Below are 13,994 nucleotides of genomic sequence, written 5' to 3'. Positions count from 1 at the left end.
CAGAGGAGGGAGGGGGTCATGATGATAGAAAGCAGATGTGGATGCTGACAGTTGGAGGGGACAGTCTCTCTCTGGCCTTGTCTGACGTGTACCCCTTTCTGCCCCCAGAGAAGAGCCTGACTTGGCTGGAGCTGCCAGGGAGGAGCTTGTCCTGGCCTGGGCGCTCCAGCTACGTGCTCTGGAGTTGAGGGATTTAGTATGTATCCCCTTGTGTCCACGCAACTTCTTGTCAGGCTTCCTGGGTCATCAAGAGGGTCCATGTGCAGTACATCTGGCTCCCAGGATGGATTTGGTCCAAGCAAGGCAACGCCCCTCAGGGTTTCCGTCTGCTCCTCTCAGACCCTACCCCATCATGGATCTTTGCAGCCTCCCAGGCAGTGCTGTTTCCTGGGTCGGGTGGGGGAAGCTGGAGCTGACGGCCAGGGATGGAGGAAAGAGTGTTATGTAAGTTTGAAAAAAAGGAGGCTTGCTTGCCATGTGAACGGAACTCAGATACAAGGACAGCTGCAGAGGTAGTGCAGCCACTCCTGAGCAGCAGCTGCAGTCTGGAGAGAAGTGTCTGAGCCGCAGAGGAAGGAGTTCCAGGCCTGGGGGAGGCGCTGGTGCTGCCTTCTCTTAGCGCACAGCCTATGAAAGAATCGTTCTTTGTGTTCCTGTCACATGGTGTGCTATTTAAATGCCCACACTGCATTAGATTGATCCTGGTCTCCATCTGGAGAGGCTGCGAGAGCTGCGATTTTCTGAGAGGCAAACCACAGACTAGACAAGTGAAGTGGCTTGCCCAAGGCCAAATGTAGAGCAGGTGGCAGGGCCAGGATTTGAATACAGATCTCTGTCCCTTCAGCCACCTCTGCTCTTTCGCTCTAAAACAAGGCCTAACAAGTCCTTTCCAAACAGGCCGTGGGAGGCTTCGGAAGGTGAGGGAGCTAAGGGCTCCATGTTGGTGGTGCCGGCACAGGGATGAATGAAGGGCTGTGGCATGAGTGAGAGTGGGAGAGGGGCTCATGGTGCCCCCCCCCTGCAGTGAGAGTGGGAGAGGGGCTCATGGTGCCCACCCCCCTGCTGTTCCTGCCAGGCCAGGCCCCGCCAGGCCCCAGGAAGCGCTGTCACAGCCTAGCTCATGCAGTGCTATGCTGTTCCTCAGCAGCACTTTCCAGACACTGAGCACCGACGTCCAGGGTGCACACCTCTGCCCTCTGTTTGACAAGGGCCAAGCGCTGTGGAGAGGAGGGCCCCTGGTTAAAGCCTTTGTCTGGGCCTGTCCTAATTGCAGGCATGGAAAAGAAACCAAAGAAAAGTTAGTCCCTGAGCTCCTGAAGCTTGTGATCTCCCCGTGTGCTTGCAGTAATTCTTCAGGAGGCCGCACAGCTCACTCCCTCACTTCCTTCAGGTGGTTTGTTGCTGGGTCCTCTCCGCACAGGCCTTCCCTCATTGCCATGTCACAGCTGCACCCCCCACGGTCTGTGTTCTTGCGTGGTTTTGTTCTTTTCTTGTCAGTCTGTTTCTGTCTGTCTCCTCACACTAAAATGTAAGCTTCATTTTTCACTGGGAACTTGATCAGTTTGCTCGCTGTCGTCTCCCTGGTGTGGTGCCTGATGCCTGGCTCATAGTAGGTGCCCAGTGAACAGTAGGTGAATGAGTGAAACCGCTGAGTAATATGGCAGCAAGAGCAAGGCGCTTGGGGACAGGACTAATTTAGGTGTCAGAAGTTGTGAGTTCTGGTTCCACTTTACCCCATTTTTGCTGTCTGACCTCGGACAAGTCCTAGACTCCTTTGGGCCTTAGACATTTTGTCTCCACCATGAAGGGAGGAACCGGAGGGCCCCTAAGGTCACTCCTGAGGCCTACATTCTGAAAGTTTATGTGTAGGAGACACAGGGTTGCTGAGGGGTGGAAAGTTCTTGTATCCTGTGTTCTCATACCCTGTGACATTATGAGGGCTGGGTCTTAGAAAGACCACACAGATGGCTTGAAGTGTGTGCATTGGTTTATGGTGGCTTTAGGTCAGTCATTCCCCGTGTTTGGGGGCACCTGCCATTCGCCAGGTCTTGTCCTGGCTCTGGGGTTACAGTGTGAGGCAGACAGCCGATTTGTTCCCTCCTGTGTAGAGCTGGTGGCAGGTGGAGAGGGGCTAGAGCTGGCGCGGGAATGGGGTTATGACCCTTCTGGGCTGGAGATGGCGGGGCGAGGGGGGCTGGGCCAGGGGAAGGACAGTGCGATAGGATGGTGATTCTGTTTTTCAATTTGCTTGTGTAAAAGCACTTCAATACACCTGTTAGACGCCATTTAAGAATAAATAGATGCTTTTGCATGAGAGTATTGAAGGGAAAAATAAAATGTTAATAGTGGTTCTGGTAGGTTTGACTTATGGGGATTTGGGTTTTTTTCCTGATTCTCCAGATGTTCTATATAGTGTCTATATTACTTCTGTCGAAGATTCCCTGTCATAGTTTATGATTTTTGCCCCTGGGTGTGGCCTGCTCTTCAGTGGGTGTCATGTTTGCTGATGTCTGACTACAAAACCCTGTTCTGGGGACTTTTTTGAAGTCCCAGCCTCAGTTTTCCCAACTGTAAATGAAAATTCTTGGCTCTGGTCTGCTCACTGTACATGCAGCTGTTTGAATCAGAGGAGATGGTGGAAGAAAAACACTTGAAAGTTTACCCCTCTCTGCAAAGGGAGAGGTGGTGGTGATGGCAGCCAAGGTGGGAAGTGGGGAAGGTCCACATGCAAGGAAGGGGGACAGAACTGGTATTGGGGGCACTTCCTTGACCACCCTGAGGAGCAGTTTTTCAGGCCTCCCCAGTTCTCTGATAGAGAGGGGTTCTCCTTGACTAACAGGTAGATGCAGCTGTGTCGGCTGTTACAGAAATAAATGACTTCGGGGAAAGAGAATCATGTCAGCCCCTCCTAACACCTGCCAATACATATGCATAAACCCCATTCATGGTCTGTGCTTGGAACTGAGGTCAAGAAGAGGAAGTCGCACCCCTTTCCATCCCTCTTTAGTCTTTGGTCTGTAGCGTCAGCAAGCATACAGGTCTTATTATTTGTGTTTTCCTTCCTGCCTTATGATCCAAGCACAGATACTGTGTCTCGCCAGTAGGGCTGGTTGAAGCAATAGACTTTGAAATCTTGATCCTGCGTGGTAACTGACTCCTTCCTGCGGGTCATCTGGCCACGTGTGGATTCTCAGAGTGGAAATCCTTTGGCTTTCTGTCCTGCTTCTCCAGCAGCTTGTCATGTCCTTTCCCGACAGTCCTGCCTCGAACCCTGAACAAGGGGGAATAAAGGGCCTTGGTGTCCAGTGTTTGCAAGCTGAGGGCTGGCTCTATGGTGGGGTGGGGTATGTCCTGGTACTCATGGTCAAGGCTGACCTATGGAGCGCTGACCTTTTCCCTCCCAGACTACCTGTATCATTTCCCTAGTTTTCTATTTTTTTCTCCCTGCAGATGTCAAGCCTTCCAACATTTTAGTGAACTCTCGTGGGGAGATCAACCTCTGTGACTTTGGGGTTAGCGGGCAGCTCATCGACTCCATGGCCAACTCCTTCGTGGGCACAAGGTCCTACATGTCGGTATGAGCAGCGAGTTCCTTTTCTTGAGCTTCTCGTCTGGTCAGGGATAGGAGCCACGTAGGTGCCTTTCCCTGTGAAGGCAGAGCCTGGTGATGGGAGATGGGAGGGGGTGAGGTATTGTGTCTCCTCCTTGAGGAGATTGTAGTCTAATGGGGGTCTCAGCCTTTCATAGGCGTTGGAGCATAATTGGGGTACTGGGCCTCTTATTAGACGAGATTGTAGATCACAGCTTCCACTGTCGCCAGCACTCGGATGTTTTCCAGAGCTTCCATTTTGAAGAGATTGTGAGCTCCATCTACCCTCTGGACACCTCTGCCTGATTGTCTCCTGAAATTCAAACCCAACATGCCAAGAAATGGCCCCACCCAATACTGCCCCACATTTTCTCTCCATTACTAATAAATGGCATCACTGTTTCCTTGGTTTCCCAAGGTAGAGACCTGAGTATCAGCCTCCCTTTCTAGTTCCCCATCCTTTCAGCATCCAGTGGCCCCTGACTCGTATGAGTCTATTCAGAATGGTTTCCCCAGTCCAGCCTCTTCTCCTTCCTCACCACATGTCTCCCAGTTAACTGCCTCTGCGTCTCACCACAGCATAGCTCCCTGGTCCCTTGGCTGGCGTCTCTGCTCTAATTCAGCTGATGCCTCCTCATGGAGGTCTTCCCTCCTGCTTCTAACTTCAGTGGTTCCCACTATCACCAGAGCTCTGTGCGTGGCTGGCTGTGCCCATGCCCATGGCAGCACCAGCTTGTTCTCTTCCCTCTTCCATACAGCAAGCTCCTTGGGGGCAGGATTAGGGCCTAGGGTCTGGTTTGGGGCCTGGCACACAGTGGGTGCTCAGGTAATGTTTGGTTGACTGAATGGGTGGGTTAATGGCTAGCACACTGCTGAGGACAACACAGGAAGGGAGAAGTGTGACTGGTGAGGGCTGAGGCGGGGAGGCAGGGGAGGACGCTATGGAGGTGACTGTGAGTGCATGCGAGGATTGGGGGGCAGCCACAGAGGCTCAGGGCGTCTTAGCGCAGGGAGCATTTTGGTGTTCTGTTTTAAGCACTTGAGTGATCTCCTTTGATCAATGAGGTTGTCCCAGGAAGTAAAGATTATTCCCATTTTAGAGATGAGGGACTCTAAATTGAGGAAGGTTAAGTGACCTGTTCACTTACCTTTCAGAGCTGGGATTGAAAGCGAGGTCCCTTTTTTGTCAGTAAGTCTCCCTTTGCAAGCACGCCCACACGTGCCTCTCAGGTGGGGTTTGTCAGCTGCTCCTGCCTCCCCACGGGGAGTGCATGTCCACATGTCCATTCCTTCTCGCCTGCCCTGTCCCACCGCCACTCCACTCACTGTCAGCATCACTCAGCTGCTGCTGACCCACATCTCCATTCTCCTCCAGTAACAACCCAGTCTTACGACACATGAAAGCCAGGGCCCTTCAGAGCGTTCTTCCATTTTTCTCCTTGTCGTCCCCTCATTGCTTCTTCCATACATGTCTAAAAACTGAGCAGCTAGCATCCTTGACCACTCAACTGCCAACGTGCACATTCATAATCAATTAACAGGCCTGACTTATTGTTCCAGGTTTTAATGGTTTGGGTTTTTGTGGTTATGTGGTCAGTTCCACAATAGTTCAGCATTGGAGTTAGAGAAAAATCCTATGGGAGAAGTTAATTTGTTCAAATAAATGTATGATGGTCAGAATAAAGATTTTTTTTTGTAGAGTTCTTGAAATATATGTGCTATTTCAAATAATGCTCAATAAAAATGACACTTTTATATAGCACTATATACTTTTTTCTTTGACTTTTCCCACCAATAACAACTCGTATTTGTACAGCATTTTGCAAGATCCCACATCCGTTTTCATTTGCTTTGACCTTCTCAGTAATCCTAGTGAGGAGAGCAGGTATTTTGTTACATTCCTGTTCCCATTATCATGAGCCCCGTTTCATAGATGAGGAAACAGAGGCTCAGGGTCACGTAGCTTAGAGGCCCTAGAGTTAGGACTTGAACACAGGTCTCCTAACCCCAGATTCTTTGCCTTTTCTACCATTCCATGTTGTCCAAGAACAGTGAGTAGATGGCAGTGCTATACTTAGAACTCAGCTTTCCTGACTCGTCAGGCCAGTGTTCTTTCTACCTAGCATACCACCTCATTCATGACCCATGTTCCGGAAGCTTCATGTTTCAGACTCAGGTAACACAGTGAGCCTCTCCTGCTGGGCTCTGGACGGGCTGCCCCACTCACGCAAGACAGTGGTCGGGCTGGGCGAAGCTGGAACCACAGCTGAAGCAGCAGCCAGAGTTCACACAGGTTGGATACTGTTTAGGGCAGGTTATAGGGGAGACAGTGTGTTGAGGAGGGGCCAGAGCCATGGCAGCTGGCTGGGATTTGGGAAGCACAGTATTTGGGGGCAGGTGAGAGGCCGAATTTAAAAGGTTATTGAAATGGGATGAGAGATCTGGAAAGGAAGGGGCAGAAGAAGATACACTGTATCAGCAGACCCGGGGCTGGGACAGAGAGCCCACCCTCCTGCAGTGCAGGCAGGTCTCGGGCAGGACGTCCTGAGGCTCCCTCGAGCATCCATGAGACTCCCCCATCCCTCTTCTCTGTGGGCTGTTAGCTCACAGGTGACCCTAATTATGTCTGTCTCTCCTGCAGCCGGAAAGACTCCAGGGGACTCACTACTCGGTGCAGTCGGACATCTGGAGCATGGGGCTCTCGCTGGTTGAGATGGCGATTGGGAGGTACCCCATCCCCCCTCCCGATGCCAAGGAGCTGGAGCTGCTGTTTGGGTGCCAGGTGGAGGGAGATGCGGCTGAGACACCGCCTAGGCCGAGGACCCCTGGGAGGCCCCTCAGCTGTGAGTGTCCCCAGCTTGGACTGGGAGGGTCCCTTACTATTGGGCATTTCTGGAGGGCTGATTATCTGCACATTCTCCCAAGACCGATTCCCTGTCTCTGGACGCCAGGCTGGGGTCAGGGAGAACAGCAGGAGTCTCCTGGTGGGCGTAGGAAATTACGGTTATTACCAACAACGTCCTACCATTTGTTGAGTGCTGCTATGTTCCCAGCACGGCACTGAGCACTTACATGCATTGTCTGATTTTTAAAATGACATTTTCTTTTTTATAGGTAGGTGTTTTTTTTATTGAGGTAAAATACACATAACATAAAATGCACATTTTAAAGTGTTCAATTCAGTGGTTTTTAGTGTATTCCTCCATTACCAGTATGTCACCCCAGAACCTTTCCATCACCCCGAAAAGAAACCCCACCTCCATTAGCATTCATTCCCAACTCCTCTTACCCCACCCCTGGCAGCCACTCATCTGCTTTCTATCTTCAGGGATTCGCCTAGCATTCTCTAATGAGAATGGCAATTGTGTGTGAGCACTGTGATCTCCATTTAGATATGAGGAAACTGAGGCATAGAGCGCTTGACTTACCAAGGCTGCGTACACTAGTAAGTGGCCAGGTCTGGCCCGAGGTGGGGAGGGAGCACTTTGCAGCTCGGCCTGCCTCTTTGAATGTGAATACTGTGCAGTAAAGCTGGTGCTTGGCAGGTTCTGGCCCAGCCATCTTCTTCTAATACAGCTCCTGCCAGGACGTTCCTGTCTGACCAGGGAGACCTGGTCTTTACCCTCCTGAGACCCACATGGGAGAGGGCGTGTATGAGAGCGAGTCTTTGGGGCTGGAGGTAACTGATGGTGGGTCCTTGGAAGGGCTGGTGGCGGTGGCCCCTGAGGCTGCCCGTGACTCTGGGGAATAAAAGGAAGAAACACAAGTTCAGGGAGAATGAAAACTAAGTCCTTTAGTTACTCAGTACTGTCTCATTTGCTCCTCTCAATATAAGGGAGGAAGGGCAGGCGTTAATTATCATCTGTCTCTACTTTATAAACCTCAAACCTAGGCTTAGTGGTCAGTTGATTTGCCCAAGGTCACAAACCTTGGATGTGGCAGAGCCCAGTCTCATACCCTGGCCGCTGACTGTAGCCTTTGCTGGTCCTCTGTGGGGTCAGGCCTGACCTATGGCTGTTTGTCTCTGTGTATCGCTCACTACCCTGTGCCGGTCCTTGGGATCCATGACCAACTCCTAACCTGTTATTGGCAAATAACCTCCTGTCTGTTTCTGAGAAGGGTTTTCTCCTTTCTTTTTATTGAAATCTGTAGCTTATGGAATGGACAGCCGACCTCCCATGGCAATTTTTGAGTTGTTGGATTACATAGTCAATGAGGTAAGTACTGCATGGCTTCTTTGACCTTGGAATTTATTTGCTCCTCTTAGGAGAAAACTCAGTTGATTGAACTGGGAAACCCAGAGTCTTGCCCACAAGTATGGGTTGCTTGCGCCCCAGGGTCCACGGGTTCTGCCTTGTGCATCATGCTCTTGTAATTTAGTGGCTGGTTTAGAGGCTGCAGGAATCTCTTCCCCAGAGAACATCTCCAGGTAATTCAGAGTCCCTTTGCCTTTCTCAGATTCCAGAGCCTCCACCTTACCACTTCCATTCTCATTCCTTCACCCACCACGCATTTCTTGTGCACTTACTACGTGTTAAGCACTGCGGCGGCAGTAGGGATGAGGTGGGACCCAAAGCTGCAAAATCCGAAGTCCCTGGTCTTTAAGACTGTTCGATTGTTTAGGAGAGGCCAGGCAAATGTATCTACGACTGCAATACTAGGTTTTGTCTTGTAAATGCCATTAAAAAGCGATGAACATAAAAAAAGTGACCAGTGTAGAAATAGATATGAAGAACATTCACTATAAATTGTTGGATGAAAAAAGCACGTTACAAAATAGTATGTATATTATGATCAGTTCTTTAAAAAAAAAAATCTATGCATGTATGTGTGTATATAGTCTGGAAAGTAATATAATGGTTATCTCTGTGAGATGAAATTACAGGAGACTAAGTTTTCTTTTTGCTTATTGCTGTTAGCTCACTTTAATACAAGGAACATATACGGGGGTGCCACAAAAATGTGCACAAGTGGACACTTCGGTCAGCGTTGCTCAAGCAGTAGTTCATGGTAATCACAAGCGTCTGGACGCTGATGGTAACCACTTTGAGCACCTCTTGTAACTGCAGAAGTCACATGTGACTTGTAGTCATCTTTTGTTATCGGTATATATTGACTATCACAATTTTAATAGTTTTCATTTCCTCAAATGTGTATACATTTTTTGGCATCCTCTGTATTATTTGTAAATATATACACCAGTATGCTTAAATGAAAAAAGGATCAAGGAAGGAAGAGACTGCCAAGCATTCATCTAATTTGGGTGGGTTTGTGGGGAGTGGGAAGCTGTGGACTCGGCCCGTAGCTGCTTGGAGGAGGGGGCAGTGCTGGGGGAGCTGGGCGGGGGTCAGGGCAGGAGTTTAGGTGACAGGGCCGGCACTCCCGGGCTCAGGAGCAACACGGGCAGTGGGTAAGGGACAAGCTCTGGCGTGTTGGGGAGGAAGCTGGAGGCCCCCACTCAACTGAGGTGTATGGTAAGGGCATCGCCCTGTTTCTTCTCCCTCAGACTAGTGGAAGAACTTTCCATCCTTTTTACTGCTGTCTAACACCACCTCCCAGAAGGCTCAGAAAAGGTCCCCTTGTCTATTACAAACCCTACAAGGAAGGTCCTGGGTCACCCCAGCAGTTAGAAAGTCACTGTCACTGGCTCAGTCTACGAGGAAGGTCAGCTGACCTCTCCTGACTGCACAGCTGTAAGCGAAGCATCATGGGGCACGGAAGGGTTCAGGATCTGATCTGGGCTGCTTAAGGACTCTAGGAGGGCTGTGCGCATGCACTTACAGTGGTCAGGAAAGACGTCCTCTTCCTGCTGGGACCTAAGCTGAGTGGGAGCCACATTAAGGGAAGAGAGGGCCTGAGGTCAAATGTGCAGGTGCCAGTCGCCCAGTGTGCACTGCTTTCCCACGTTCTCACATTACCCTGCTGTTCTCCAAGCACTGCTCAGGTGGGTCAAAGTGGTTTTGTATCCTCTTCATACAGGTGAGGAGCTAGGCTCGTGTTCTTCCCACCTAGTGCTCTTCCTTACCTCGTACTCCTCCCCAGCCTCCCTGGAGGGTGACAGGTGCCTGCACGTCACACCCTGCTGGCACAGCCCCGCCCTTGCCTGGCTCCCTCCTCCTCAGGACTGGCCTGGCCTCCCCCTCGAATGTTGCCTTCATCCCCCTCGAGTGTTGCCTTCATCCCTCTTAGCAGCAGGGACAGGACAGTCTGCAGGGTGGGCCTCAAAGCTGGGCCTCGGCGTAGGCTGACTCACCTGCTGTTCTGGGCAAGAGGGCTAGGCGGGGCTCTTTTGATAGTTGTCAGTATTTAATTTTTAGTCTCGAATCACCTGTTGATTTGGGCAGTGCATCAGAGCAGTGTCACCCTGGGCAGTGTCTGGATGTCCACTCACAAGGAAGCCGCACACAGTCCCAGCACAGGGTACGAGCGTGGGTCACGTTTCCTGAGTTGCGTGGAGCACGAGCCGGGTGCTCCAGGGCCTTGTCCTGTGTAGCCCTGTGTGATCTCCCCTCCCTGCCCCAGAAAAACAAAGCTGTGGTCCGTGCTCTTGCTCTAATGCCTGTCCATAGCCTTATTCCTGGAGTGAGCGCGCAGCTAACATTCCTCCAGACCCAGCCCTCTACCAGTTAATGTTTTACTAACCTTTCTCTTCTCCTTCAGGCTTCAGAAGAGGGATATGCATTTTATTACTTAGTGAGCTAGTCTTCTGTGACTTCCACAGGAGCTGTCTGGGCTGGACTGCCTGGTGGATTGCATATCGCCCCTGGCTGCTACTACTAGTAATTGCTGGTTGTTTCCTTGCCACACTCCAAGATTTACACTGGTAGAGTGTGAGCTGGAAAGGGTCCCCAGAGATCATTAGGCCCTCCTCCTTTCATAGAAGGGTAAACTGAGACTCAAGAGGAACAGTGATTTGTTCAGTCACTAGATAAGTCAGTGCTAGAACACTCACGTGGCCCCAGTTCTAACTGGTTTGAGACCAGTGGTTCTACCAGTGACCCAGCAGGCAGCCATTGGCCTCCTACCCATGCCTTTCCTTGCCTGGGTAAGGGCAGCACTGCCCAGAGGTGGGCGTGGGAAGGGGACGGCTGGGGCAGGAAACCGGGCATTTATGTGTTGACATGTACTTATTTGTAGCCTCCTCCAAAACTGCCCAGTGGAGTGTTCAGTCTGGAATTTCAAGATTTTGTGAATAAATGGTGAGTCGGCTCCTTGTTCTCTGGAAGAGTACCCTGGTTTTGTCAGGCTCCCCACCTCAACTTGGGAGCATGGCTTTGCTCTTTCCCCTCTCCTGTGATCCCTTCAGCTACTGCCCTTCTTCTAGACTTAGGTGGCCTGACAATAGCAGTGGGTAAAATAGCAGCTGCTTTTGGCACTTGCTCTATAGGGATTGGCATATTGCCTCTTGACCGTAGTTCAGCAAACATTTAACCTACTGTGGGCATGACCTTCTGCTAAGAACAGGAAGGTGAATAAGGCTCAGGCATCCTCAGCGCCTCTAGGATGTGGGGAGGGCAGGCAGGCAAACGGAAGTCGTTGGAGTTAGAGCCAGCTCCTGGCAATAGTTTTCACATTATCTTTCTTCCTTTAAGCTTAATAAAAAATCCTGCAGAGAGAGCAGATTTGAAGCAGCTCATGGTAAGTCCACTTATTTTAGATTCTCCTGTCAGTTATCCATCCAGTACTTCTTGAGTCCTTTCCCTGCTCTGCCTTGACCACTGCGGTCCAGCTGACCCTGCAACTGCAGGATACCACAGTCAGTCTGTGTCCTCCCATCAGTTTGAAGGAAAAGCGGGTGGCCCTGCAGCCCGAGGAGTCCAGGGAAAGGGCCAGCCCACCCCTTCACGGGAACAGGGTTTTTTCCTAATACTGACTGGCTCACCTTCCATTCAGCACCCTCTCCACTTGCCTCCCCTCATTTGGTGGCAGTAGTTGGGGGAGGAGTTGGGCAGGAATACTGCAAATATCTGAGCTCACATGCCTCAGAGAGCCTGTAGGGTGTAACACACTTCCAAGTCCATCATTTCCTTTGTTCCTTCTCACTACCCTGTGGGGCATTGAAGGCAGAGCTGCTGTCCCCATTCAGTGTGAGAGCGGGCCCAGGGCCTCACACTGGTGTGCTGGCGGAACCAGGCAGAGCGGCCTGTGCTGCAGCTGGCCCGCTTTCCTGGCCCCACTGCTGCTCAAGGGCAGGCTTCAGGAGCTCCTTCCAAGTGTGGCACAAGCTCTAGACCAGGGGTCTCCAAACTGCGGCCCGCGGGCCAACTGCGGCCCATGATCCATTATTAATTGGCCCGCAGCAAATTCCAAAAATATATTTAGTTTACTTAAATAAACCAGGTGAGGCAATATGCACTTCACCTCGAGTGAGGGGCTCGGCTATTTGTGTACTTTACCGCATATGGCCCTTGGTGAAAAACGTTGAAAAAAGTTTGAACACCCCTGCTCTAGACCCACCAGGACTCTTGCATTTTCCTTCTTGGTAGCTTTTTCCCACCGCTTCCTTTCCATTTCCTCACACGCAGGTTCATGCTTTTATCAAGAGATCTGATGCTGAGGAAGTGGATTTTGCAGGTTGGCTCTGCTCCACCATCGGCCTTAACCAGCCCAGCACACCAACCCATGCGGCTGGTGTGTGAGCATTTGAAAAACAGCACAGAGCAGGTCCCCTGCCCAGTGGCCTGCCATGTTGCTTTTGGGCCTCGTTCCCATGCCTGTCTCTGTTCACATGTGCATTTATTTCACCTATGACAAAGGATGAAGAACACAGCATGTGCCAAAATTCTATTCGTGTCATTTTGAATATTACTGTATTCTTGTTACTATTGTTATTTCCCTAAGTAGATTGGCTTTGTGCTTGGGGCTATTTTTGTGTATGTATATCGATGATCAAAACATGCGCAACTCTGAATTACAGTGAAACTTTGGTGACTGTGGGTTGTCATTCTTACTGAAAATTGCACTGCTTTCCTCACCGTGACTGGCTGGCCGCCTGTATTTTGGGGATTCTTTGACACTTGGTGGTACTTCATTCTTGCCAGGCATACCTTCTTTCTACTTGAGGAAGGAGCCTTGTAAGATCCTTCACAGGCAATGCATGTGAAGCATGCTTTGCTACTATGAAAATGAGCATCAGAAAGTGTTTATCATGTTATTTTGTTGTTTTTGCTTTTGGTGTAGAATTCAGCAATTTCCATCAAAATCTAGCCAGAGCCCTGCACTGCCATGATAATTGGGGCCTACCAGTCTACTTTGATGATTTGTAGACTTCTGGTTGTACTTCTATATTTATTTTTAAATATACTGTGTGGGATATTTAGTGGTATATGTCTCTAAGTTTGGATTAGTGTTTCTAAAATGGAGTTACTTTGAATGTTACACATGAATCAAGGCATTAAAATGTATGAGATTTATCTTTCCCCAATCCAATTACTGATGCTATTGTAAACAACAGTGTGTATAGTGCCTAAAAATTGTATGAAAATCCTTTTAACCATTTTAATCCAGATGTTTAACAAATAATCTCTTATTCTAATAAATATACTAAAGTTAAAAGGCTGATAGGTATTTCTCCTTTTGTGGTAGGATGTTCAATGTCTCTAGCACACAAGAAATCAGATGATTTAGCCAAGCATTGCTGTGAGGATAGAGATAAAGATAGGCAAGCAGCTGGAAGGTGAAATGCCCCTCTGAGGATAAATTCAGTGCTTTGGACTAATGGGGCTTCCTGTAATCCCTATCTTTGGATTTTGTCCAACTTGTCTCAGCAAACACCCTTATCTGTGACTCTGCCAACCACTTTTTCTGTGGACAGATCCCATCTATTCCTTCCATCTCTTTCTATAAGGGAAAAGCAGTTGGCAGGGGCTGGTACTCTCACAGGAGCACCTTGCTGGTGGCCAGGGTACCTGGCTGGCACTGGAGCCATCACCCGGTATGGTCTGTCCGTGCTATTTTGTTTCACTGAGCAATGGTTTCCCCTTGCACCAGTTATACTTAACTACACCTTCTGGAGAGCAGGAATATGCCTGATGCTGGTGTTGTCCTGCCTGCAGCGAGGTCACAGAAAACAAGGCCATGTCCCAGCTGGCCACTGGTACCCTTTCCTTCTTTGAAAATTGACTTTTGGAACTTGAAATACATGTTAGGCTGCCTGGTCAGCGCCTCTTCCCCCATTTTCTTCTTCGAGAGGGCAGGTTATAGAAAGCCAAAGTAAAGGCCTACTTTGTTTTCAAATTAAAAACAGAACTTGGGTAAACCTCCTGAGCAGGTCGTTCCCCTCTGAATCTACCAGAGCTTGGAATACAAGCTTGGAATTCGGAGCTTTAACCACTGGCCAGTGTTGTGTATATACTGCCGCCTGAGCTAATCAGTCATTTTTTTGTTGCTGTGAGGCTAATATCTG

General features: G+C 49.8%; 1 protein-coding gene across 2 annotated transcripts in view; it reads left to right on the top strand.

Moving 5' to 3' along the window:
• The window catches only part of MAP2K1 (mitogen-activated protein kinase kinase 1), a 70,700-nt gene extending 57,553 nt beyond the window's left edge, over positions 1-13,147 (top strand). For both annotated transcript variants that reach the window (XM_019725605.2, XM_019725606.2), the window contains exons 6-11: positions 3,451-3,575; positions 6,231-6,432; positions 7,742-7,806; positions 10,727-10,788; positions 11,182-11,227; positions 12,115-13,147. In XM_019725605.2, coding sequence (XP_019581164.1) covers positions 3,451-3,575; positions 6,231-6,432; positions 7,742-7,806; positions 10,727-10,788; positions 11,182-11,227; positions 12,115-12,228 — 614 coding nt within the window. In that variant the 3' untranslated portion in view covers positions 12,229-13,147. The remainder of the gene's footprint in view (positions 1-3,450; positions 3,576-6,230; positions 6,433-7,741; positions 7,807-10,726; positions 10,789-11,181; positions 11,228-12,114) is intronic.
• Positions 13,148-13,994: the final 847 nt, after the last annotated feature.

Source organism: Rhinolophus sinicus, linkage group LG03 (assembly GCF_036562045.2).
Source record: "Rhinolophus sinicus isolate RSC01 linkage group LG03, ASM3656204v1, whole genome shotgun sequence".
Lineage (NCBI taxonomy): Eukaryota > Metazoa > Chordata > Mammalia > Chiroptera > Rhinolophidae > Rhinolophus > Rhinolophus sinicus.
This window is presented reverse-complemented; position numbering and strand designations above follow the sequence as displayed.